The 25737-nt window shown below is 39.8% G+C and overlaps 1 protein-coding gene across 1 annotated transcript; it reads right to left on the bottom strand.

Moving 5' to 3' along the window:
* Positions 1 to 3949: 3949 nt before the first annotated feature.
* Positions 3950 to 23914, bottom strand: dcn (decorin). The gene is made up of 8 exons (XM_078242560.1): positions 23599 to 23914; positions 15326 to 15555; positions 10769 to 10881; positions 9608 to 9821; positions 8514 to 8627; positions 8141 to 8234; positions 6631 to 6769; positions 3950 to 5418 (listed from the first exon to the last, which is right to left on the bottom strand). The coding sequence occupies exons 2-8, from the start codon at positions 15534 to 15536 to the stop codon at positions 5218 to 5220; spliced, it is 1086 nt and encodes a 361-aa protein (XP_078098686.1). The 5' UTR covers positions 15537 to 15555; positions 23599 to 23914; the 3' UTR covers positions 3950 to 5217.
* Between the last annotated feature and the right edge of the window lie 1823 nt (positions 23915 to 25737).

Below are 25737 nucleotides of genomic sequence, written 5' to 3'. Positions count from 1 at the left end.
ACACTGTCGGCGCATCCACATGATACAAGCCTTCCGTGATCGCTCAAAGTTAATTTTTACTTGCAAGTAGAGTCAGTTTACAGCACTCACAGCATAGTACAGAAAGTGACTGAAGATTGTTCACAACAGTGCCTTTTTAAAGGAGTTGGGAGTCAAGTTAGTTATTTGGTTCACAAAAAGTTCATAATCAGTAGCTTTCTTCTTACCTCTGGTTAGGCCTGGCATCTCCTCCACATTATGCATCCTGCCCTTACGGATACATCCTGTGCTCTTTGCAAGGTCACTCAGCTCCCATGATTAACACATGAAAGACAGGAATACTAAAACAGAAATATTAAAACAGCAGTTTGGATGCAAATGGTTTAACAAAGAAAGTGAACTAAAAACCGTTCTAACCATAATTTTTCTAACACACACATCATAGGTGGAACATAAAAGATAAAAACTGACACGTTCAACAATCTGGCACGTGTAAAAGTGCAGTGCCATCTCTTCTCTGGATCTTTCTTCCTTGTCAACACTACACATAGACACATGTACAGGCTACATAAATAGGAGCACATGAGCAAACAAAACAAGTTCATAACTAAGATACAAGCGGTACAAACATGAAGATCCAAGCAAGCATATTAGCCAACAGGGATATTCTTGGACTTCTTGGCACCCAAAGACTTCTAATAAAATCTCAGACAGCACCCAGACACCACCTTATGTTCCTACCATGTGGCCATGTGGCAAGTACTGCGCTTAAAACCTCATCCCGAGGCAGGCCAAGTGATTCTCTCACCTTGTGTCTCATGGGCTCACATGTGCTGCAAGAGTGAACTGGCACTAAAATCAGACGAGAAGAACTGCTTGACACAACATACCTCTGGTCTGTTTATGGTTAAATGACCCTTTTCTTACAATCCCTAAATTAAGGGATATAGCTAAAGTGTATTGTTTTCATACATCAACATCGCATGCACAGTAATACTAGGGTTTAACACATTGGTGGTGGTGGTGTTTGTAGAAGTGTTGTTTGGAGGAATTTAGTATCATATTACAGGTATCAGACAGGTATAAGCCCAGGTGTTTGTGTGTAGCTACATTTGGTTAATATAGTTTAGATTTGCAGATTAAAATGACCTTCTACATAAATGTGTAACACATCTGCTCTTCGGCAGGATATCACCAGTCTTTGCTTTCGACACGGTGAAGCTCAGCCTACTTTGGTTGCATACACGCCACAAGACAAGCACTTAAAACACACACACGCACACACACACACACACACACACACACACACACACACACACACACACACACACACACACACACACACACACACACACACACACACACACACACACACACACACACACACATGCACACTCACGTGTGCATGTGAAAACACACTAAGCAATGAGTACACAGTATGTGCAAATATGCTCCGAATTAAGTTGACGGAAACATATTTGCACACAACTGATTTTCTCCAAAGTACTTCTTCTCAAGCTTTTAACTAAAACCATGAAGACACCTCCATCTACTTGCACCAACACACATAAATACTGGCAACGGGCCTAAAGCAATAAGTCTAAGTGCTGATGGTCTAGAGAAGATAGATGTCTGTTGAGAAGATCAAGTTGCACTTTGCTTTTGCAAGTGTGTGTTTTAGGGGGGAGCGACAAAGAATATAAAGTTTTGTACCAATAACCACCACATGGGGGCAACAGATTGAAGTACAATCATGTTGCTGTATTAAACTGAGTCGGAGGTGCTGGGATGAGAGCCAGTGCTCAAACACTGATGCTTTTCAGTCTGTCCTTGGTTAAAAAAAAAGGCCCAAGTTATATCAGACAGAGATGGATTTGAGCCAATCATAACTCTTAAATGTTCTGTTTTTTCATTGCTTCTTTTTTTGGGTAGGCTGTTTGCATTATTTGTAATTTAACGCCACACAGTATTTTAAGTGAGGGAGGCAGTGCTGTGGAGGCCCGAAAGTGTCAACTTTCACTAATTATTTTATCAGTGAAGTTGATGAAATAAATGTTATACAGTATAAACTGTTAATTTTTTTTCAGTCCAAGCACAAACTCAATCATTTATCTACTTTTACACACACACTATTGTATTTATTTTCCCAATTTTACTCCAATCACATCCCATTTTCGTTGTTGCTTTTTTGATATCTGAGAATTGTTTGATTGGTCTAAGTGTGTGTCTAACATTAGTGGCAAATAAAAAAAAATTGACAGACAGAAAGGAGTGTGTTGAAAATAAACAGTTGATGGCAGTAATGCAGTGACTTTTGGTAATTGATAATTGTCACTTCTGAGACTCCACACAATGCAATACAATGAAAAATTGTGAAAAATATTTTCTTTTAAGCATTGATAATTAGACACTGTACAACTGGCTTTCAGAGGCAGGAGTCTCAACCCCATTTCTTTTTTTCTTTAACCTAAATATTGCCATTACTGTCTCTTAAATGGCTGGAGGACTATAAATCACTGGTGGCTCAGTGGCCAGAAATGGTCCATGTATATATATATATATATATATATATATATATATATATATATATATATATATATATGGTATATATATAATTTTAACCTCAGACCACAAAACCCATCAATATGAGTTAGAGGCTGCAGAGGTAGCCAGAAGCAAATTAATCTACTATAAATTAGATTTTTTAACTTTCTTCAGACCCTCCACCCAACAGTTTTCACTCCCCAAGAGACCTGGATATGTTGATATGGTGGCAAAGTGATTCACATTGTCCACCCACAGCAAGAAAGTGTTATTATCGAACTCACTGGCCTGTGTGGAGTTTGTTCTCCCTGTGTCAGTTGGATTTCCTCGGGGAGCTACTGTACGGTTTTCTCACACAAACCATAGACACGGTGGACTGGAGACACTAAATTGAATGCGTTGTCTGTCTATTTGTATATATAGATGCATATATGTCTTGTAAATGTATACAGTACATTCTGACTCTTGGCTAAGTTCTGCAGTTCTGCACAGGATAAGGGAATATAGAAAATAGATGGGAGGCTTCACTTGGAACAATTTAACTGTTATGAAAAATGAGTTCTCAAAGGCTTAACGACTAAATTAATTGAATTGTTAAAAAAGTTTATAGTTCAGTGTAGTTTGCAAAACTTGGGTCTGTTACAGGACGCTGTCATTGATTAAATTTACAATTCTGTTTTAATTTAAGCCAAAAAGTACCTAACTATTACCTATCTGTTCCTATAAGACTTGCTGCTCATATCCTAAGCGAAAATAACTTGAATGATGTTGAATTGAACTTAATGAATGGCCCAAATGTTACGTACATAGAATGTAGAAGAAGAATTTGACCCATATTTACTCTTTGACAAGAGTAGTCTCGATGGTCTGTAATTTGACTTATTGTTACCAGATGACAAGAAACCAGTGCTTTGAAACTGGCTAAAGTGTCTGATGAAAGTGAAAATGATTGATAACTTTTTAAGTGCCCATGAGGCTGAAATGTTTAAAGCCAGATTTCTTTTTGGCTGTTGTTTGGATGCCTTTCGTTGACAAGTCCTTATCATAACTAAAACATGAATATGCATGGATATCTCATAAAATGCTACTTTTTCTGTGAACATGTGAATATCTTGGATTAAATCCACCATGGCAACCTTATTGGACATTTTCAAGTCTTTGTCAAAGTTCTTTTTCAATCAATAATATGTGCCTGAAGCACTTTTGTGTAATGTGCGTGTTTGTTGTTTATTGTTAAGGTGTCTCACCTGTTTCTCAGTACATTTTACCTGTGCCTCCTCTTGACCTTGTTCGCCCGGAAGCCGCTGCCCTATTTCTATTTGTGCTGTAGCTAATGTAGCGCCATCCAGTGACCGGGAGCACACATCTCCATTCACATAATTGATAATCAATGCAAGTTCTGGTCATTACATGCATCAAAAACTGCTACTTTTTCCATTAGTATTTTTTATTTTGTTCAGGACACCTTAGCTGGAGCCCCTGCTCCGGAAAAAAGAAGAAAACCTTTGTTGCTGATATATTAAGTCTGAGCTATGGTAAGTGCTTGTGCCTTTAAGCAAATTAAAGAGGTTTTTATACAGCATTTATATACAGCGTCTATACATATGACATTCGCACCAACATTGTTGCAGTGGGCATGCTAGTCCACATACGATCCAATTTTTTCTTGACTCTTAAAAAAGAAATAAAGGGCAAGAACACATGGAAAGAAATACATACACACATTAACAAGAGATTCCAGAAAGAACCAGGTTCAAGTTGAAAGGAAAAAAAATAAGAGCATGCATATAAATCTTTGGGAATGGCTTCTGTTTAAAACATATATGGTTTATTCTACATTTTCTATAAGCTATTTTCACCTTGTTTTTGTTTTTAATGGAACAACATACACTAGGAGAGGAACAGGAGAGGAAATGTGATGAAGAAAAAGTATAAAAATACCCAGAACTAAATCAACACTGAAGCAAGCACAAGAAATCACAATGTGATAGAAGTCACGGTTGTTTTTATCTCTACTTGAATTGCGTACAATACAAATAGAAACTCAGGAGTTCTTTCAAGGAGTGCAGCGTGGTAATGTTACACTCTGAATGCTATTCCTAGTACACAGGTAATATCTAGTACATTCTAGTATACCAGTTGTTAAAGGTATTGTAAAACACAAGTTATCCCCTTGCTGCCTGCTCTACAGGCCAGCTTTTTTATAATTCATACACTGGCTGAAGGTTGATCAAAATGGGATTATAACATTTTCCACTGAGTAAGGTTTCAAATCTTTTTGGTTAGGAATCACCTCTGACTTTTAATGTATCCACTGAATGAAATAATATATTACGGCATGTATGTGAGAACATATTTGTACATACATTGTTAATGCTTGCCTAACTGCTTCTATGAATGATGTGCTGTGTGTGAGAGCATCACCATAGTATGCTGGTGTTTGCTGTAAGCCGTGTGTGTTACTACTGTTGCACCAACCTTGAAGCTAAATAATGAAAATGATATGTTGTCTTTGAGGTCCATGTCCACTAGAGATTTGAAATGAGTGAGTGGATTAATGACATCATCATTTGTGGGGAGGCAGTGTTGGTAGGGGGTCAGTGTTGTGGGGCTGTAGTCAAACATGCACACTTAGAAAACTTTCACACACTCATTTACAAACACACACTTCCTTGCGGTGGCGCGCGTGACGCTCTACTTCTTCCTGTAGTTGCCGAGCTGGATGGCAGAGCGGTCAAAGACGCAGCGGAAGGTGATGGGCTGAACTTCCCAGTAAGGCACAGGGTTGCTGAACAGGCTGATGCCAGAGTACATGGCCTTCTTGTGGTTGAGGCCAGGAGGACAGAAGTCCCCTGTTCCTACAGCAGCAATCTTGTTGGCATGGAGGTAGACCACCTAGAGAAGGGATTTAAATAATGACAACCTTTGGTCACTGAGTGGGACGTGCATGGCAATAATTTAGTTTTTCGAAAAAAAGCAGATAAAGAAGATAATCATAAGTCACCATATGAATAATAATAGCTCAAGAAAGCTAAATTGATATTTTTTTCTTCAGGATGTTTAACTAATAACAGCCAGAAAAGGACTTCCTGCATCATACTTCACAATTAAGAGTTGATGCTGCTTGATATCAGAAGCTCATAAAAATATATATACATATCTGAAAGGCTAAAAACAATCATGCAGCTGATCATTGTGTTTTTAACACAGTCGCCCTCATCATGCAGCGCTGAGGGGGATTAGAAGGATCTTAGAAATAAGAACAAAAGGAGGGAGGTGCCACAAACTCACTGGGACAGACAATATAATGCTAATTACAGATTCCAAAGCCACTAGGTCCAAAAACACCAAAGTCATAACGAGTTACAATTGCCATCTTACGCAATGGAACATGCATAGGACAGAAGACAAAGAACATAAGAGCAAAAAATATTTTAGAAAAGATCACAAAAATATGAAAAACCTCATTAAGTCCCTCTGGGTATGTAGTTTCTACAATTAAAACCCTACTGAGCACGCACTGACTATCTACTATAATAATTGTCATGTTAGTGTTGATTTTTTAAGTTCACATTCAACTTTGTATTCTTTTCATTTCATACAAAACATCCCGAATTTGAAGGTGTTTTTCTTTTCTTATTTATATTCCCATATTCATATTTTATCCCTGTGGCTTTTGCCCTTGGTACTACAACTGCATTGTCCCAATCTCTACTTAGAGAACTCAGGTGTGTTTACACTTCCCCCTACTGCCAAAACCTGTAATATTATAGTATGATAGGCGATCAACACTACTCAATAAACAAACTAAATGAATCCATGTGACTTTTGTTGAGGGAAGCCTTGCTTGACTTGTAATCGGGCAGTGAAACAAACCAAATGCAAAAATGCAACAAAGTAAACTTTTCCAGTATGGTTTAGATCAGAGAAAATGAGCAGCGTGTGATCACACTGTAAGAAAATGAGAAACATAACTATAATGCTCAAGTAGAGATAATTTGCTGGAACTAAATGGATGCAGTAACAAACTTCCTGTGATGATAAACCACTGGATTAATAACACTAAGATATACAAGTAGTTACAATGCTAAAGAAACCAGTATGTACCTGGATGTACTTGTGGTCGGGCAGGCCAGCAGGAACACTGGTCAGAGCGTTGTTGTCGAGGTGCAGCTCTCGCAGGTGGGGGACGTTGGCCAGAGTGCCATTTTCCACAGAGCTGATCTCATTGTAGCTCAGACCCAGTCTGCAGGACAAAACAGCAAGTACATGAGACATGGAAATGTGCAAATGTGTAGCAGAACAAGAAACACAAGAGCACACGAGTGGAGAAACCAAGATAGGGACATCAACATTTGTCTCCGGGTGCCAAAATTATCGTTAGTTAACAATATGGCGCAAAAAAAAAAAAAAATAACATAAGGAAATGAGGATACCGAAATCTAACGCTGTATTGAGGCCATTACTTTCCAAGTCGATTTCTTAATTATAACTGAGCGGAAAATAAAAACCATCCTTCGCTCATATCCTCTACAACCTACTCCACTTCATCAAAGACCTCTTTGTTCTAGTTTGGTATGCCATCTTTGGCACAATCTGAGCAGTAATCTTATAAACACAAAGTGTATCCACATTTTATGCGCAAAACAGTTATTTTGATTATCCAAAAACTACTGTTTGGGTCTTAAGTCTTTTTATACAGTAAATCCCTTAAACGGTAATACCAGAGTAAAGCTAATACATGTCAAGCCAGAGAATAAAAACATGAGACATCATGAAAAACCAAACAGAATAATAAAAGGAATATCATATTTCCAAAGGTGATGGAATTATGAAATAAGGCAATCTTCCTCTTACAAATGAAAAGCTGAATTAATTAGCAATAAAATTTGTTAAATACACTCAGGGGTTTTCCCACTACAACCTTACTTAGTCTGGTATGACCAGTAGCTTATGGTGGCTAATGCTACTGTTAGCACAGTTTAGACAGATACAGCTGACATTATTCAAGTTGAAATAACACAAACGCCATCTTACAAATGAAAAAGTTGAATTTATAAGTAATAAAAAGCACCTTGCTAAATTCAATACACTCAGGAGTTTTCCCACTTAAACCTCTCTTGGTCTGGTATGAGTAGCTATGGCTAATGTTAGCAAACTTTAGATAGATACAGCTGTGTGACTGACATACATGAAAGGCTGAATTCATGAGCAATACAATGCACATTGCTAATTATAATACAGTCAGGTTTTTTCTGCTACAACCATACCTAGTCTGGACCAGTAGCTTATGGTGGCTAATGTTAGCAAACTTGAGATAGATAGAACTGACATTATTCAGTCAATGTGATGACTTTATCAGTCACTGCTTGTGCTATGTGTTAGCATTTACAAAAACATTAAAATGATTATATAGCCTAACAAAAGTAAAACAAGAATGTAACTAGGAGACATGACTCAAGACTATTAGGAAATTAAGGGACTCTCAAATCACAATGGCATTGTAATTGCCACTTCTGGCCACAATGGCTGCTGTTCAGCAATAGTTACATAGTCTCCCTTTAAAGTATATGGTAAACATGGGTTTATGTAAAGAGAGAATCATAATTCATATTACTTTGCCAGGTTCTTCAGGCCTTGGAGGTTGGCAGCCATAACCTTGGAGATCTTGTTTCCATCCAGGTGGAGCTCAGAGAGCGAGCTGGGCAGACCTGGCAACCCACAAGACAGACATTTTATGCAAAAAGCTCAAAAACGCACACATAAATTATCAAGGAGCGGCTGTTCCCAAGTCTATTGAATCCAAAAGATCATTCCAATATATCATTTTACTAAATGCACCAGATATGTTCCCACCCTGAGATACGCTAGGCTAGTTTTGAATTACTGTGCAGTACAGTCTGTGTTTTATCACATTGAGCCCATTGATTTAAATCCAAGCAACTTGGATTAAGCCAAATTATATGTGGATATATTTATCAGAGCTTTACCTTTTGGGATCTCTGTGATGTTCGTGTCTGCAATGCGAATGTAAGAGACCCTTTTCAGGTCAGCAAAAGCACTGGCCTCGATTCCTGCGCTTTTCAGAGGGTTGGACCCGAGCTCTGAAAAAAGTTAAGGAAAAAACAATTGAGACAGAAAAAAAGAAAAGAGAGAGAATGGCAGTAATGGATCATGTCTATGAAGTTAATTTCTTACAGGAACACAGAGCTGAGTCATGAGTTAACAAAGTCTTAGGCAAGAGAATAGCTTATGTTTGCAACACAGCCTTTCGCTACGCCAGATTCCCAGATTTGTCACGGATAATAATTCTCATATTATTGCATTTTAAGTGATTGAATCCACACTTTGAGCTTCAGTTAAGCAATGAGAGAATGACACTTTTTAATTTGTGGAACAGGAAGTTGTACAAGTTAGAGATGTGTTGCCAAAGTGAAGCAAAAAAAAAAAGAAGCGGAATGGGGATGAAGGACAAACAATCTTTTTTGGAAAAAAATAAACATATTCTGTGTAGTCATGCATTAACAGTCTGTAGAAGTCTCATCACTTCCCAATTGTGATGTGTAAATCTTGTCTCAACAGTGAAATGTCATAAGGCAAACTTTGCTTCTGGTCTTTCCAAACCAAAATCAATCAAATTTACCATTGACACGCAAGTATCCCCTTTAAAATGACAGTTTTTATCCTCTGCAGTAGTTGAAGGGTACATTGAATGGGTCAATTGTTTGGCTTGGAACATTTGAAGCACTCCTGAATAAATCGTTTAAATAATTCTCAAACAAAACTTATTTATGCATCACTTTGATCAACATTTAACAAAGGCTAAAAGAGGATCTTGTTTTTCATGAAATTCCTAGAAAACTCGGCACAGACTGCGGAAACATTACATTTAAACACTAGTTTCACTCTGGGTAAATATTTTTATCACTCCTGCGGAACTGTGGCCATCCGCAAAGTCACGGATACACCTCTGGAGATGTGACCTACTGCTGAAAAATATGCGTCATACCTCTTCAAACAGCTAGTGCTATACAAATAAATCTCTGCATTTTTCAACAAAGCAGCAACAATTTTATTCTCATACCCATAACGATGACATGGGACATGCCCTGGAAGGAGGCCTTTTTGATCTTGGTGATCTCGTTCTCGTGGATGCGCAGCTCCTGCAGGCTCTTAGGCATGTTGGCGGGCATGTCCTTCAGCTTGTTCTTAGACAGGTAGAGACGCTGCAGCTTGGTCAGAGGGCTGAGGGCCTTGGCGTGGATGATAGTAATTTTGTTGTTCACCAGGATCAGAGCCTTTAAGGAAGAATCCCAGGAAGATAGTGTTAAATATTTTTTTTTTTAAATGTTTTTCTTCCTGCATGGTCTAGTAGAGCTTTTACCACTATCTCCACAAGACTGGGAGGAAATTAACCTTTAGTCTGGCATCTTTACAGCAGTTTAGTCAGTTTCAACAGTCTGTTCTTAATCAAATTTACAACACATTCTATAAATATGTAATTTGAACTTTATTGGAAACTTTACATTGTATTTTCTTCCACACAGAAACGTTTACTGCTACAACTGCACCAAGGGTACAATTACAAATGTGTACTTCCCATATGAGATACTTCCCAGATGAGATTCTACAAAAACAGGACATTCTGAGCTCAACAGCTGTTCCATCCAGGTGCCTGTGCTTTCAAGGTGGACGGCCAAGTTCAAGTCTGCTCTGGAGTTATCCCTAATGCATTTGCAGAGGACTCTCACTCCTGCTGTTCCACTCCCACGTAAAGCAGACATGGGGCGATGTGAAGTATGTGGTCCATTTCCTTAAGAGGCCAGTTACGTTACACTGGAAACAGCCCTGACCATCAGACGGAGGTATTTATTGCAAGCAAGAAAGCTACAGGAATTTGAGGGCGTGAGGGTGTAAGGCCTACGGGTGAATAGTTTCCATGCACCTGGAGACTGGGTGAGTGGAGGATATATGGAGGAGGATGAAGAGAGTTTGGGGATGGGAGGTGAAGTCAGGTACATGTTTTTAAAATGAGCAATTACTCTGGGGGGGTGGTACCATTTTACACAAAACTGAAGAAATGCATGAATGAATCATTTAAAAACAAGATGTTTCCCCATGGGGATCAACAAGGTTCATATTGAAGAATGGTTGCAGTTAGTGTTACGGTTACATAACAACACATAACACAACATTAGGAATCATACACATGAAGCTCTGCAGATGGACCTGAAATGTCTCTTACATGTAGTCCTCTGAGGTTCTTGAAGTCATTCTCCTTGATTTCAGTGATCTTGTTGTTCTGCAGGTCCAGCAGGGTGGTGTCGTCTGGGATGTCCTCAGGAACTGCCGTCAGACCTGATGGTGAATTTTTCCAAGACATTGTTTAACCAGATGTTGGGTATGAGGGGTAGAAGCATGCAAATGCAATACATCAGTCAGAATGATGGATAATGGGAAACTAAATTTGAGGTGAGGTGGTGACGAGAGGTTAACCACAATCTGACCGCAACAGGAAATGGATACAAAATGGTTACCTACTTGTCTCCATGACCATGGTTAGTGTTTGATGGTCAGTGTCCATCAATTGTAAACTACATACTGAGGCCCTTTAAATCAGGTCGGTTGTATGTTAAAGGCCTCGAAAATAAATGTTCTTATTAAGTTTCGAAATTCAAGCAATAAACACAAAATGTTCTGTTGGAACAATTTTGGTACTTTTGCTTGAAAGATTTTTGTGTTTTTGTCCTGGCTTTTGTCATTATTTTAAAGTGGGCAGTTGGAAAAGGTGATGTCACATATGTGCACCAGACAGAGTTTAGCAACAGTTGTTTGGTTGTTTATTAATGCTGCTGGCACTGTCCATCAAATCTGCTGAAATAGTAACTAGGGATGTTTGTTCTTCTTCTGAACTTTAACTTTGATTGTTGTTTATTTAGTTATGAACATTTAATGTTGAGGAGAAGTACTTTAGATTTGAAATTAAGTTTTCAGGGGCTTTACACTTTTAAGAACTGTTATGACAGAGAATCAAATCTGGACGAGCCGGAAAGAGTAACCCAGTTTACAGTAGAAACACTCAAAGTCTGCTTTGTCAATGTAGCATGCTACATAAAGTCTCAATGAAAGGGACGTAGAGCAGAATGGGTTTTATAGTGACATTCCAATGGAACCAAACAAATGTTTCATGTGCTTCAAGGCACACATGGTGGAAATGGACCTTAAGACAAATTTCCTTTGGAGTAAGTAAGCGACTGCATACCTGGACACTGAGCTCACGCTATATTGTTTTGCTTGGACTTTATCATGGAATGGCTAATGTGACAGAAAATGGCATCTGTAGTGAAAGACTGTTTGGTTGAGTGGACTTGCTTTTAAACAAAATTGAGCGAAGACAGCCGGGAGTCATGGTGTATGCACTTCTGCATCCGTGGTAACCCAAAAAAAAACCTGAGATTCATAATGGGCAGTTTACATTTCAGAAGAAGAGGCGTAGAATAAACTGTTTAACAAAGAAGCTTACATTCTGCATGTCTAGTCCACATACGTATGTCTGGACACATTTTGTCCTAAAAGCTTGTGACGACTTCTGCTCAGCTCACCCAAACATTACTTCCAGCTAGGTTTGCTTTTTTCTCAGCTTTTCCAACTCCGCAGTGAATGACCCACAAACCATCACAGCTGTTTGTGGTCACCACCACCATTGCAGCACCACACTATATACTGTATGTCTATACTTTCACACACATTCTTTGTTATTGTTTTTCTCTAAAAGTAAAAGTTGGACTATTTCAGCCTATGCTGCTTCAATTTGTAATACTCTTTTTTTCAAAATCTGTATCATGCGAGCATCCCAACTTAAAGGTGCTGTAGGTAGGATTGGGAAGATCCAGGAAAAAATTTGAACATCAACAACTTCTCAGTCCCTCCCCCCTTTCTGCTAAAGCCCAAAACGGTCTCCTAAGCCCCTCCCCCCACAAGGGAGAATGAATGCATGTGCATGAGCAGTGATTGACACACAGTTAGACACCCCCCGGCCCTGATTGGTGCATCTGAACAGGGAGCTTTTGCAAATCACACTACAGGCTGTAGGTGGTGCCAGAGGAGCCGGATTTATTTTTTAATTACCTGCTTCATGTAGTTCTACTCGAACATAAGGTCAGTTTCAGCAAATATGACTGAAAGTTAGTTTTATGTCTTACCTACTGCACCTTTAATGGAAATGCAAAACTACAATGCCTAGAAAAAGTATTTAAAAAAGAGCATTCCAGCATTTAAAATGGGTCTGTTAGTATGTTTAGCATCACTGAGAAGTTTAAAGGTAATTGTTTAAATTTTCATAGAGTAACACCCAGATTTATTTTAAAGAAATATGTTTCAAAATAAAGAGTTGACTCATATTTTATGTTCACTTACATCCAACGCTCTTCACAACAATGTACGGTTAACTAAGTTATCTCATGACAAACACAGTTGTGTTGCTTTCGGTAACAGAAAATGTGGAGAAAAATGTGTGGGAAACACAAATGACCTGTTGCTTTTACATCATCTTCAACCATTCAGTATCCTAAAAATAAGTGAAAAAATGTTACCACTGCAAATTCATTTTGGTATAAGATTACTTGCTGAACAGATAATTCCTGGCATCATTCAAACTAATACTCCCCTTATACTGGTACTACAGTACTAATGTACTGCAAATACAACTACTTGGCCATATAAGATTAGCGCTGTAATCAGTGCCATGATAACAGTAACATGAACTGACTCATGCAAATAAATTATTTGAATGTAATGTTTCGGTCAGCATCTCACTTTTCAGCTGATAGCAACTTGGCAGGAAATAAACAAGAAAAACGTGACTTTAAGCCTGGCTCCCACTATTATAGTCACTATTAATCACTCCATTTTAAAGCAAAGTGATCGGGATATGAAGCATATAATTGCTTCAGACTGGGCTGGACTTATTTTAAGCACTTCCAAGCATTAATGACAGTGTTTATGTTTGGAAGTGCCTTGCCATGTCTGTTGCTGTTGCTGGGCAAGACGATTTGATCTGGCTGCATCATCAAAGGCCTGATTGCCTTATGGGATATGAGTACATTTGGATTTATTACCACACATCTTACACGATCACTGTTTATAAAAGAAAACATTTAAAAGCTGCTGATTGTGCCTCTAGGTAAATCTTAATACTTGTAAGCAGGATACACAGTTGTGCCAGTCTATGGATAATCAAAACCTCATTCTAACAGAGTTGGCAAATATAATCATAACTTATTTGAACCCTAGGCAAAATTTTCTTTCTTGAATGTTTGTTTAGCTGTCATCCTGCCAGCTGCAAACTCACGGAGAAAAATCCACATCTACAAAAAGGTGCTTTGGGATAGTGTTCCCAAATATATACAAATAAGTTTTAATCCTGTGTATGTCTAAAAGTGTAAGTGTGTGTGTGTTTGCGTGCAGGCCAGCAGGTCTGGGGAACAGATGGAGGCACGGGGCCAACAGTGCTAATGCAGGAGTCGAGAATCCAGCCATGGAGCTGTGTCTCTGGGGAAAGTGCTGCGCTGACTGGGACCCTGACTGGGACCCTGACTAGAGGACTGATGTAATGGAACCGGTCTTTTCCTGAACATCACTCTCTCTGACTGTCTGTCGCTCTGACTGTTGAGCCACCTGGGTCTGCTTGTCTGTCTGCATGCTCTGCTTATACTTATACTATATCCTGAATCTGTAACCGCTATTTCATTTCACCGTCTCAACCCTGGCCCTCTTAAGCTTACTAAACCAATGTGGTTATGAGCTGGTTATGTCTGTCTACTCCTCTTTTTATTTTAACCTCCCAGTTTGTCCATTTGTGAAACTCCCTTCTCTCATTTATCTGCCTCCTTGAAGCTCGTGCCCCATCCTTTCCAAATAAAAGCAGAGCCAAAAAACTATCAAACACAACTGTGTAGCAAAGCACGTTTGTGTAATATACAATAATAAATGAGGTCAGGGACTTTTCTATGACAGAGTTTGTGGGATGACTCAAGCTGTTGTATATCCTATGCATCAAATTAGACAGACAGAGTGGATCCGCTCCAAACAACGAAGATGACAATTAAGGAAATAGTTGTGACTGCTGAATTAAAAACTCGGCAAATTAAGTGTAGACGTTTGACCTTGGTGAGTAAGCTTTACATTGAGAAACAAGTTTTGGAAGTTTTGTTTGGGACTTTCCAATGCCCAATCTAACATTTAATCTCCACCACTGTTTGAAAAACAATTTGGCCAGAAAGGGCATATAATGTAATTGTTCTAGGAAGTGAAATATAGCTCACAGCATCTGTGAGCATTTAAGGTGTCAACTTGGGTGTCATGTTCTTTGGAGGACTTCACAATAATGTGATTAACATAACACAGGTATGTGATAACATATACCCCTGGAATGAACGTGGGTTTGGCTAGACGCACGAGAGAGTTTGTACGTAGAGTCAGGAACCTTTTCTGCTCTTAAAAAACAGTAATGTCACTCAGCACAATAGAAGTACAATAAAACTACTGCAGACACCCATCTGACCTCATCTCTTCCATTTACGTGACTTAATTTGTTTGAAATCCAGATCTGAATGGAGGATTGGACAAAGAAAATGGATGTGAACTAGAAGTTTGTTGCATTTACTCTGAACTGCAATTCAAATCAAGTCACACCGATTGATTTTAGGGATTATGGGCTACATGTAGCATCAGTCCAAATGATCCAGATGACTGGTGTGTGGGATTATACACAACCATATGAACCATTAGTGGGAGGTCTTACCGAGGTCCGAGCACTGGATTACTCGCAGGTGGCACTGGCATCTGAAGGGGCACTTGGGTCCTTCAGGCATGACAGGTAAGCCTACATCTGGCCCTTCAGGCAAGCCCGATCCTGCCTCATCTTCCATCATGAAGTCTAGAAAGCCAGACTGGCGGAAGGGCAGAGCCCAGCAGGCCGTGACCAGGAGCAGAGAGAGACAGGCTGACCTCATGGTGCTGCTAGCAGGGAGCCTGGAGGACGAGAGGACACATTTCAAAGATTTGGGTGGATACACTTTCAAAATAGTCTGTCTATGATTAGTTTTGAAACTACCATACTTGGTTTAACTGTTTGTTTACATTCACTGTGAAGGAAGAAGGACACAGTGAGAGAAAGACAGAACACAGGAGATTTTTTGAAGACCAGAGAAGCAAAGGGCAAAGGTGAGAGGTGGAGGGGCGAGAAGGTTAAACACTTGGGTGTAACAATTTAGTGAGGTTGGTCAAACAAGCTTTTTAACTGGTCAGTTTTAAGCAGAAGGTGAAAGATGATAGACCATGGGTTAGCGCAAACCCAAATGAGAAAATTATACAATAGTACTTTATCAGAAGTGTCAGGCTGTACAGGCACATAACGAATGTGTTACTAAGGAATGGAGGACAAACAAAAAAGACCTATTCCCAAAGTAGTTACAATAGTAGACTACTATTTAACCATTTATCAATTTTTAGTTAACAATGTATCCATTATGGTACTTTTAGTTATCTATTTCAACAAATTTTTCCATTCTTTTTTAGCTAACTATTTTTACAGTTTATTCATTTTCGCTTTGGCATCAGCTTTTTTTGCCCTCTAACTAGTTGTTTTAACCATAGACTGTTAATATTAATGGACAACACATCCAGTTCGGCAAAGTGCTGCAAATGCGGAAGTGCCTTAAACCTGCATTCTATCTGAATTCCAGCAGGGGGCGACACGTGCAGTTGCAAAAAGAGTTCAGTTTCTGTAGAAGTCTATGAGAAAGTGAGTTTATGGTCTCAATCGCTAGTTGTAAATCTTCTGTAACACAGAATGATGTTCATTTTTTGAATTATGATCTCGTTGATTTTAAAATCGGTGATAAAGCAGGGGGTGTTTTAGGGCGTGGCTATGATGTGATTGCCAGTGAAAGTGTGTAACGTAACGTAGAGTGTAAGCAGCTCCTCCCTCACTCGTCCCTCTCGTCTAAAATCGTCACATCCGCAACCAGGATGGCTGCGCCCGTAACGGCAAACTCAACGACTCATAGCCACAAACCAATGGGTGACGTCATACATGCGCTGTCCATTAATATAAAGTCTATGGTTTTAACACACTCTCAATCGTAACATGTAGTTTTTAGATGTGAAAGGTGACTGTGATTACAGTTTTTATTCAAATTATCGTTGTTTTTTTTTTTAAAATCAGTTGAACTTTTTCAACCTAGCCCCTACAAGAAAAGTACCTGTGTACTTATGAGATTAAAGAGCAAACTAATGTTTTACTGTTGGTCCACTGATCTAGATACCATAATACAATCTGCCAATGTAAATTGCTTTTGCAAAAGACAAAGAAACAACATGTATTGCTGCATAAGGAACATCTGCATTAGCTCTTGCAGGAATACACAGGGGATGCATTAAGGGAAATTCCACTGCCACTGTACAGCATTGTGCTGCATTTTCTATTCAAAGTAATAAATCACAGTAATCATTTGTTTGCCATTAAAATCCTTTAAGGAGCATAGATCTGTAGGAGTGGAGTCACTGGGAGAATCCTGCTTCCTTATGCTGTCTTCTATTTCTAAACACAACCACACACAAGTTGACACATCCACGCACTCTCTCAAACTCAAACAGTGTGGAGATCCACAAAACTCCCTGACCTTTTACACTTCAACACACACACACACACACACATACACACACACACACACACACACACACACACACACACACACACACACACACACACACACACACACACACACACACAAAGACCCAGCAATCTGCTTGTCATGCGTATAGCCAAACGTTGCTCCTTCCCTCTTGGTTCCACAATAATTGAAGGGCGGATTTGAGCCGCAGCTGCTAACAAATGATCTGGGAGTAGCTGTTCTGAAGCGGACCTTGACCTGAACATCATGACCAGGATGATGAAACTGACCCAAACCAGTTGGCCAGAGCTGAAAGTGACTCTGGGCTGGTTTATATGGTCTGTGTGCATGTGTATGGTGCTTATAAGCTGTATCTTTGCTTAACTTCTGTCATTTGAGTGTATATTTGCATGTTTTTTAGGTGTGAATAAAGCAATAGTTTGTGTCTTTAAGTGTATTAAAGCAAGTGCACAAGTTGTATGTGCACCTTTATATGTAAACATGTAATACATGAAAAAAAGGTTTAAGTCTTTTAAATCAGTATGTGTCTTTGAGCGTAAGAGAAAAAAGCAAAAGAAAGAGATGTGCTGATGTAGTGTAAATCCAGGTTAGGGTTACGTCAGGTCACGGGATCGTGGTTTGGAGGGACTCTCAACACAAGCAGTAATTAAAGTTTGTATCCACAAAACAGCTACCGCTTTAACACACTGTACAGCTTCAGTCCAGTGGTTACAGTGCTTGCATACAGTATGACCAAGCTTGAAATCACTTTCATTCAGAGGGGAATTGTGTTGGGTGGGATAGCTCTGCATCTTAATGTTTCTTTTTTTACTCTTGTTCTGTTGCTATGAAGTGGAAAAAAAACTAAGAACATTCAAAAGGATGATTTCATAAGTCGGCACTTAGAGCCTGGAATCGTGTCACACTATGTTTGATGTATAGATGCGAAGAGTTTTCCATGCAAAACGTTTGCCATTTTGTCTCACTTGGAAACATGGAGTATGTACTGTAGTGGGAGGCGTTGAAACAAAGAGAACATACAGTAGATCCAGAGTACACGTTGTTCCAGTCTTCGACAGACTGAGTAATCTTGGCTGTGTTAGGCTCTCTTATCTAAGCGCAGCTGAAAGCTCAATCCAACGAAACCTTGTCTGCAGACTTGGCAGCAGCATTCTGCCAGCGTTTTGAATTTAAGGATGCAAAGCACTCCTGGGTTAAAAAAGTGCTTTTAGATGCTCTTGGTGGTTCATTTTAACCTGCTTGGATGCGAAATGGGTTTTTCTCATAGTTTAATACATTAATTGCCAATACTGGAAAGTATATTAAAGTCAGTGTATCACTTTTCATAGGAGGCGATAGTGTTGTGAACTCCTCACATCTGGTACATCTTGCGGGCTGGAACATTCAGTTATCTTTAAAGTCAGTGTACCAGCTTTGCTTCAACGAACAGCAATGCACAAAAAATAACAAAGGTCTCACCGCTGATTACTGAACCTTATCTACCTGCTTTGACCCATTGCATTGGTTCAGGATTTCAGATGGCCCTCCATATGTCCTGCCATCAATCTATCAACCTTTGTCCATAAACACTTCAGCAGCTTTTAATGTGAGCCAGACAGGCAAAACGAAGAAGAAGAAGAAGAAGAAGAAGAAGAAGAAGAAGAAGAAGAAGAAGAAGAAGAAGAAGATAGTGATCTTAAACTAAGCTCTATGGGCAATTGATGGCTGCAGCATTACTGCAATGACAATAATTACTCACATTATATAATGATGAGACTAAAACGAAAGATTTTGAAATCAAACCAAGGAAATTAAATATAAGGGATTTCCAGGGATTATTGTTTGGGACATGAACTCACAATTTGTAACCACAGCTGCAGAATAAACCATATGTGGTATTGATATTAGTGAGTTAGGAGATTTGGGAATTGGAGATGGAGGGCCTGTACATTGTACATTAGAGTGGTGAAATAATGGGTCAACCAAGGCCTGTCTGTGAACATGACTGTCACTCTATATTCAAATCCCAAAACAAGGAATTATGGTCAAAGGCAGTGTTTTTTTTTTTTTTAAAGTAGAAACTCAAGGCTTTTCACAGCTTTTACCCCTGGGATGAGCCTCTACGCATGAGACAACCTGCTGTGCCTCGGGCGTTGGTTCTTTCATTACCAGTGCTCAGATGTGTCCACCGGCCCTAAGAAGATGCCCCCCCCCCCCACACACACACACACACACACACACACACACACACACACACACACACACACACACACCTAGAATCTACTGAACACACGACACAGGCTCCTCAAACACATGTGTGTGTGTGTGTGTGTGTGTGTGCATGTTAAACCCACAAGGCTGCCAACAGAACATGCTGGAACATGACTTGACAATGCAAACTCTACATCTCGCCAGTATCGGCAATTTTAATCCCCTCAAAGAAGATTTCTGTTATGGGATAAAAGGTATTCCCCTTTATCATTTTCATTTTGACAGAGGAATCCTAGTGATCAACCAAGCTGGAAATCAAAAGGGCTCATTTAGTGTCCTGCAGCTTAGGAAACATGATCCGACTTTTTATGACCTTTTCCTAAAATTTATATTTTTGCAGTTTTTTTTGTGTCTCCACAGACAGACCATGTTCCCCATATTACTTACTATTGACATTCATTTTAAAACATGGGTTTTACTGTTTGGGTATTGGGTATTCCATTTGTAACATTATAAACTCTTCTCTCCTCTACAAAGTTATTTTCACAATATATCATTATGAAATGATATGGGGCAGCTTGACTGGCCAGCATCACGTTGTGGTACAGCGGCAGTTTGCCAGCTTACAAGATGAAAATGGGACAGGCTTTATTCACAAGAAGTGGACTGTCACTAATCAGTGCAAATATGGAAGGACTTGGTACACACTAGTTTCCTACTAATGAACTAAATGAAAACCACGCACATGAACGGATCTGATGAATTTAACCATTTTTATTTTTGACCTAATTCTGATAAAAGCGTATGGTGACTTTTGTGAAACAGAATGTACTAGTACTAGTAGTTCATGCACTATTAAAGAAAGTTATTGATTGTTTTTATGTTAATCTGTATTGTCATTTCACTCTGAATTTAGATCACTGGTGAAACAAATCCAACTGAAATGATGACTTCCGAAGAGTTTGAAAGGGCTTTAAATGGTCAGCAGATGCCTGTTGAACTATGGTGGGTATAGAAAAGATGTATCAAAAAGTAAAAAGCACGAGTAGCTTTGAGAAAGTTTAGTCTGTATTTTCAAAAGATTTACAACCCTAGTAAAAGGGCATGTGGTAAATAGTACACGAACCAACATCATGTCTTTTTCTCTCATGTCTCTGAAACCTGCGATTCATCATCCCATCTCAGACAAAGGAGGTTGACATTTCCTGTGGCGGCGGCATCCTTGTCAATTCTTCTGTGCCGTACTCTTTTGTCCCATCCCTCTCTTCCCTCCCTACACTCTCCCCCAAGTCTGGCCCCAGCATTACTAATGATTCCCAGACAGGAAGCAGAGCTTGCATGAGGGAGTAAAGTAATTTTTTCCCTCCTTTGCTTTGTCACTTTCTTCTCTTTGACACTGACTTTCATTGAAACTCTCAAGCTTATAAAATCCGTGAGATACCCGCAGAACGATTAGCACATCAGCAAATCTTTCACTTAAACTTCTGCAGCGTGAAAGAAACATACGTTAGCGTTCAGCCCCATGCTGACGTGATTTTAGCAAATCAAACCACGTTGCAATGAAGGAAACAATATAAAGCAGACAACTACCATCCTGCCCTCCACCCTGGTCCGCTACCTTCCCCCCTCCCCTCTAACTCTCCACAGGCCTGCGTCTGCCTCTGCAGATTGTCTGTCAGCAATGAATCATTGGAAGGTATTTACAAGGCCACAGGACGTTTAAAACACGTGTGACCCTTTTAACCCATCAGCAAATGAGTGCAATTTCCCTCCCACGCAGTTGCACACATAAGCATGATCGATAATGACGCTGCAGTGTAAAAAATGAATGATGATGATTTTACAGGCTCTTCCTTTGACAGTGGTGAGAGAAGTCAGCAGTTGTTATTTTCAACAAATGTCTGATATATCAGGGGATTTTGTGAGCGAGAAGATATGTATCTGAAAATATGCAAAGACATGGCCAACAAACAATTTCAGAGCCAAAACCTTCCTATAACAAGGAGTTTGGAGAAATCTCGTCCGGAAAATAGCCACCCATGCAACTATATATGTTTGAATGAGACATTTTTTGGCTTCAAGAATGCCCAAGACTCTTTTGACCACTACAATCAATATAATTTCTTCATGCAGAAGAAATAAAGTGTCAGAGCCATAACTATTATTGAAAGATCATTCAGGGTCTCTAAAGCATGCCTGTTGTTTGGAGCCATGGCATGAGAAAGCCAGCGAGTGGTTAAACCACATTTCAGCTGTTCCATGAGAAGAGCTGTCGGCCTGCCATCAACCTCAGTCCCATTATCAACAGTCTGCGCTGCACAGACGTGGACAAACTGCCCAACCTTCTCTCCCTTTCTTCTCTTTCCATCTCCTCCTCCCTTTTTGTGCTCGTTCGGTTCCTTCCCCGGCTTCTCTCCCATTGCTTATGGTATTTTCTTTCTCTGTCTGACCCTTAAAACTTTGGCTAGAAAGACTGACATGTGAAACTTTCTGATATTCCATGGAGCAAAGGGGGGGGAAAAGTCTTCATGGCTGATGTCCATTCAATTCCATTGTTCTTTTGCTCTTTTTGACCCTGAGAGTTGAAGTCCAGATGGAAAAAATGCAGCCCCTGAGTGCAAATCTGGGCCTTGTCTGCTCCTAACCTTCCAGTCACTCATTTCTGGTTCAAATGTTAAACATCTGCTCAGCTCAACTCAACAGTATGAACTGCTGAAGTACTTGTATTGCTCTGAATGTATTTTAGTACACTGTTTATGCCTCTTTTAGCCTCTATTCTATTCTAAGCCCCACTTTTCCTTCTTTTTAGTTTGTCTCACTTTTTCCCTTGTTCAGTTTCACTCCAGTCCACTCAGTGCAGCTGAGCCTTATTAGGTGTTTTCCCTACTGGCAAAAAGGATGTAATGAGTCAACTGAGAGTTGTGTGGTGGCTTGCCGGGAAGCCTTCAGACCTGTCTTTGATAGAGGAAGCTGTACCATTACAGGATTAATGGCTCTGTGCGTTGCCAGGTACAGCTTTTTTTTTTTTGTTCATCTCCTCTTCAAAGCCTCTCACTTTAAGTTGCCCCTAGCAATTTGGGTTCTGTTCTGCTCCTGTGAAAACAGCAGCAAACTGCGGGCAGATAAGGTTCACATTGAGAAGAAACAGGGCCGCAGAGCAGACAGATAAGAGATTGGGAATAGAACGGTCTGGCTGCAGTCTCAAATGAACTGCTGAAATGGACAGTGTGAGAAGCAGCAGAAACAACTTTTCCATATCAAGTTCTTGACAAGCACTAATGGGCTGAATCAACACAATGGAATCCTCATTGTTGTTTTAGCTTTTTTCCCCCTCTCCTCATTTTTTGTAGACTGCCCAAAAAACACCACAGGGAAAGAAAAAAAGAGAAAAAGAATGAAAGAAAGCTAAACAAAGAGAGAAAAGGAACACATGAATGCAACAAAAACATTTACCGCTGACATTAGCAATTGTTGACTGTAAAAAGAAACTTTCTGCCTACCCCTCACTCAACCCCTTGTCTTTATGTAAGCACTACAAATCTAATCATGTATACAACTAACAAACTCAAAAGCTAGCTTGAGGAATGCACTTCCATATTGGTTACATCCAAACAATCAACAAACACTTTTCTCAAAAAGCAAGTAAAAAACTGCAAGCTGAAATTGTAAACTAAGAAGGTGCTGAAAACATCACATATGGCAGGATACCTTAGAGATTAACAATGGGCCAGGAGAATCCGTTTTTTTGGCAGGGGAGTGAGGTACCAGCATCAACTGCACTACCACACCCCCTTCCCTAGCTGCTGCTCTTTTCACTGAGCTGTATGCAGATTGGACTGGAAATGATTAAAGGTCTCTCATCACAAAGCTGAAAGAGCTGTGGGAACAAGACCTGGCAACATATCTGAAATACACACAACATACATAAATGTATGAAGACGTGAATCAAACACAGTCAAATCCAGTTTTAACAATTGTAACTGCAAAAAACACAAGCAGCAGTCTTTTAACTTTTGACTTTTAAATCCTGAATGATAGATTTTGTAATGCAAAAAGTCACAATCCAGCAAACTCTCTATATTTCTTTAAAAATGAAACCATAGTGAAACCTAACGCCTTATTGCTAACCTCACTTCACCCATTATTTTGCATACTTTTCTCCACTCTCGGAGTTAAAGGAATAACCTACCTGTTCTCAGTAGAACCAAGGCAAAGAGAGTAGAAGTGTGCAAGATGAGCTTGACTCCCAAAAATCCAGTCGAGTGGGGGGATGAGACTGTGAAGTGGCTGTGAGGGCCTATGGGGTAATTGGACTCGGAGTGCGTGCAGCCAAGATCAAGCAGGTGTGCTCTGTCACAACAAGGGGAGGAGAGAGAGCGGGCGAGAGACAGAGGAGAGAGAGGGGAGAGAGATAGAAGGAGGGAGGGTCCGACCGCCGAGCTCCTCTCAGGACCGAAACAATTGGTGGAAAACTTCCCCCGTTCTCGCTGCGTGCTCCAAAAACAGCTGGAAAAGGAGAAGGGAGGAAGAAAAAAAGGGAGAGAGAGAGAGAGAGAGAGAGAGAGAGAGAGAGAGAGAGAGAGAGAGAGAGAGAGAGAGAGAGAGAGAAGGGAGACAGGGAGAGGGAAAAGAACCAAGAAGGAAGGACGGAGAAGAGAAAGAGGCAGAGAGTTGGAGTTTAAAGAAAGGAGCAGTGATTCAGCCACCGTCACTGTGACATCTGGTAATGATAAGTCCTGTGTGAATCTTAGGAGAGAATGCTGCACACAAACTCTCTTTCTCCCTCTTCATCGTCATTCATCCTCATTCAGCCTCTATTCTGACTAGCCCAAAAAACCAAACCACACACACACACACACACACACACACACACACACACACACACACACACACACGCTTTTGTCTAATCTATTCAGATTGGCACCTCCTTCCAGTCTTGATTAGGTTTGTTTATGTTGCCTTAATAGAGTTTTGGGCTTATTGGACTTTATTGGCCCAAAACAGAGGAGGAGGCTCTTTGGCGGACTGTGTGGGAGGTAGAAGGCTCCCAGTCTTAGTCTTTTTGATCTTTGTCGCCAGAAAAAACCTTGATATTGGACGATTCGCATGGCACCTACCATATGGTTGAGGTTAGGGAAAGATCGTTGTTACGGTTAATAAGAGAGTCTACAGCCATGCTAACGGCTCTGTAAGGCTGTAGTTAGGCACTGCTGTACTTTGAGCTAAATGTCAGCATGCTAACGTATTTACAGTGACAATGTTAACTTCCTAATGTTTAGCATGTTTACCATCTTAGTTGGTGATCTGCTCATTAGCACTAAACACAAAGTACATTTGTGGTTGATGGTAATGGCTTTGGTTTTGGAGGTATTTTGTCATAAACCAAAGTATTGGACAAATTAAAACTTTTAACTGATGTCAGGAAAAGAGAGTACCTACTCTGAAGTAAAAGCTAAAAAGTCCTTCAAAACAGCATTCTAAGAACCATGATAGTTCCTAGTTCTTGCAGTGCGGTCACAATAAAAAAAGGGGGGTTGTTAGAACTGTAGAAAAGTTCCTCCAGAAGTGACAGGGAATCACAAAAGTTATTACCACTCATTCTGAGGGGGACATGAATGTCTGTACATAATTTCATGGGAATCCATCTAATAGTTGTCTAGACATTTTACTCAAAACCACAAATGTGAACCTTATGGTGACAGTAGGGAAAAAGTCAGGGGATCTTCAAAGTCATTAGGATTTATCATCTGGGAACCATGAATGTCTGTATCAAATTTCACTAAAGTCATTTAGTAGATTTTGAGATATTTCATTGGATAAGTGAAAACCTTGACCTGCTGGTGGCAACAGATGAAACTCATGGGGACATCAGTCATTAGTACACTACTTCCTGCATTGGTCTTGAACGTTGGCATTGGATTGGAATGGCACAAATACAGATGAAGTTCATAGAAATACAAAAGTACTGTATCTTATTTTTACTCTCTAAAGTCGCATCTGTGTGTTGTGCTTTCTGGATTGGACCTGCCAAAGCTGGATCTAATCAAGGCGAGGGTGTGTTTTTTTATTAACCCCAAGTAACCAGACCTCATCTTATCAGCATGACTGGAAAACGTTGGGGAGGCTAAGTGTTTAGAGAGACTGTGTCATGCTGTTGCAGGAAGGTCAAAAGTTTAACTTTTGCATAATAACTAATAATAACTTAACTGCATAAGCCAAGGTCTCCAGCAGCAGCCATGTGTTCAATTGGCGAGCAAGTCTCTGCCTCTATCTGCTTCATTGTTGTAATTTCCTCTGGGTCGTTAAACCAGCTATTGAACTTTGAATG

Source organism: Sander vitreus, chromosome 23, assembly GCF_031162955.1.
Source record: "Sander vitreus isolate 19-12246 chromosome 23, sanVit1, whole genome shotgun sequence".
Classification (NCBI taxonomy): domain Eukaryota; kingdom Metazoa; phylum Chordata; class Actinopteri; order Perciformes; family Percidae; genus Sander; species Sander vitreus.
The sequence above is the reverse complement of the archived record's forward strand: the minus strand, read 5'-3'. Positions and strand labels throughout refer to the sequence as shown.

Excerpts from the sequence above, each read along its gene's own strand:
- dcn (XM_078242560.1), bottom strand. The coding sequence starts at position 15,536 with ATGAGGTCAGCCTGTCTCTCTCTGCTCCTGGTCACGGCCTGCTGGGCT. Across the intron at positions 8,235-8,513 it reads CATCACAGAGATCCCAAAAG|GTCTGCCCAGCTCGCTCTCT; the intron begins GTAAAGCTCTGA and ends GTGGGTTGCCAG. Across the intron at positions 5,419-6,630 it reads CCGACCACAAGTACATCCAG|GTGGTCTACCTCCATGCCAA; the intron begins GTACATACTGGT and ends TCCCTTCTCTAG.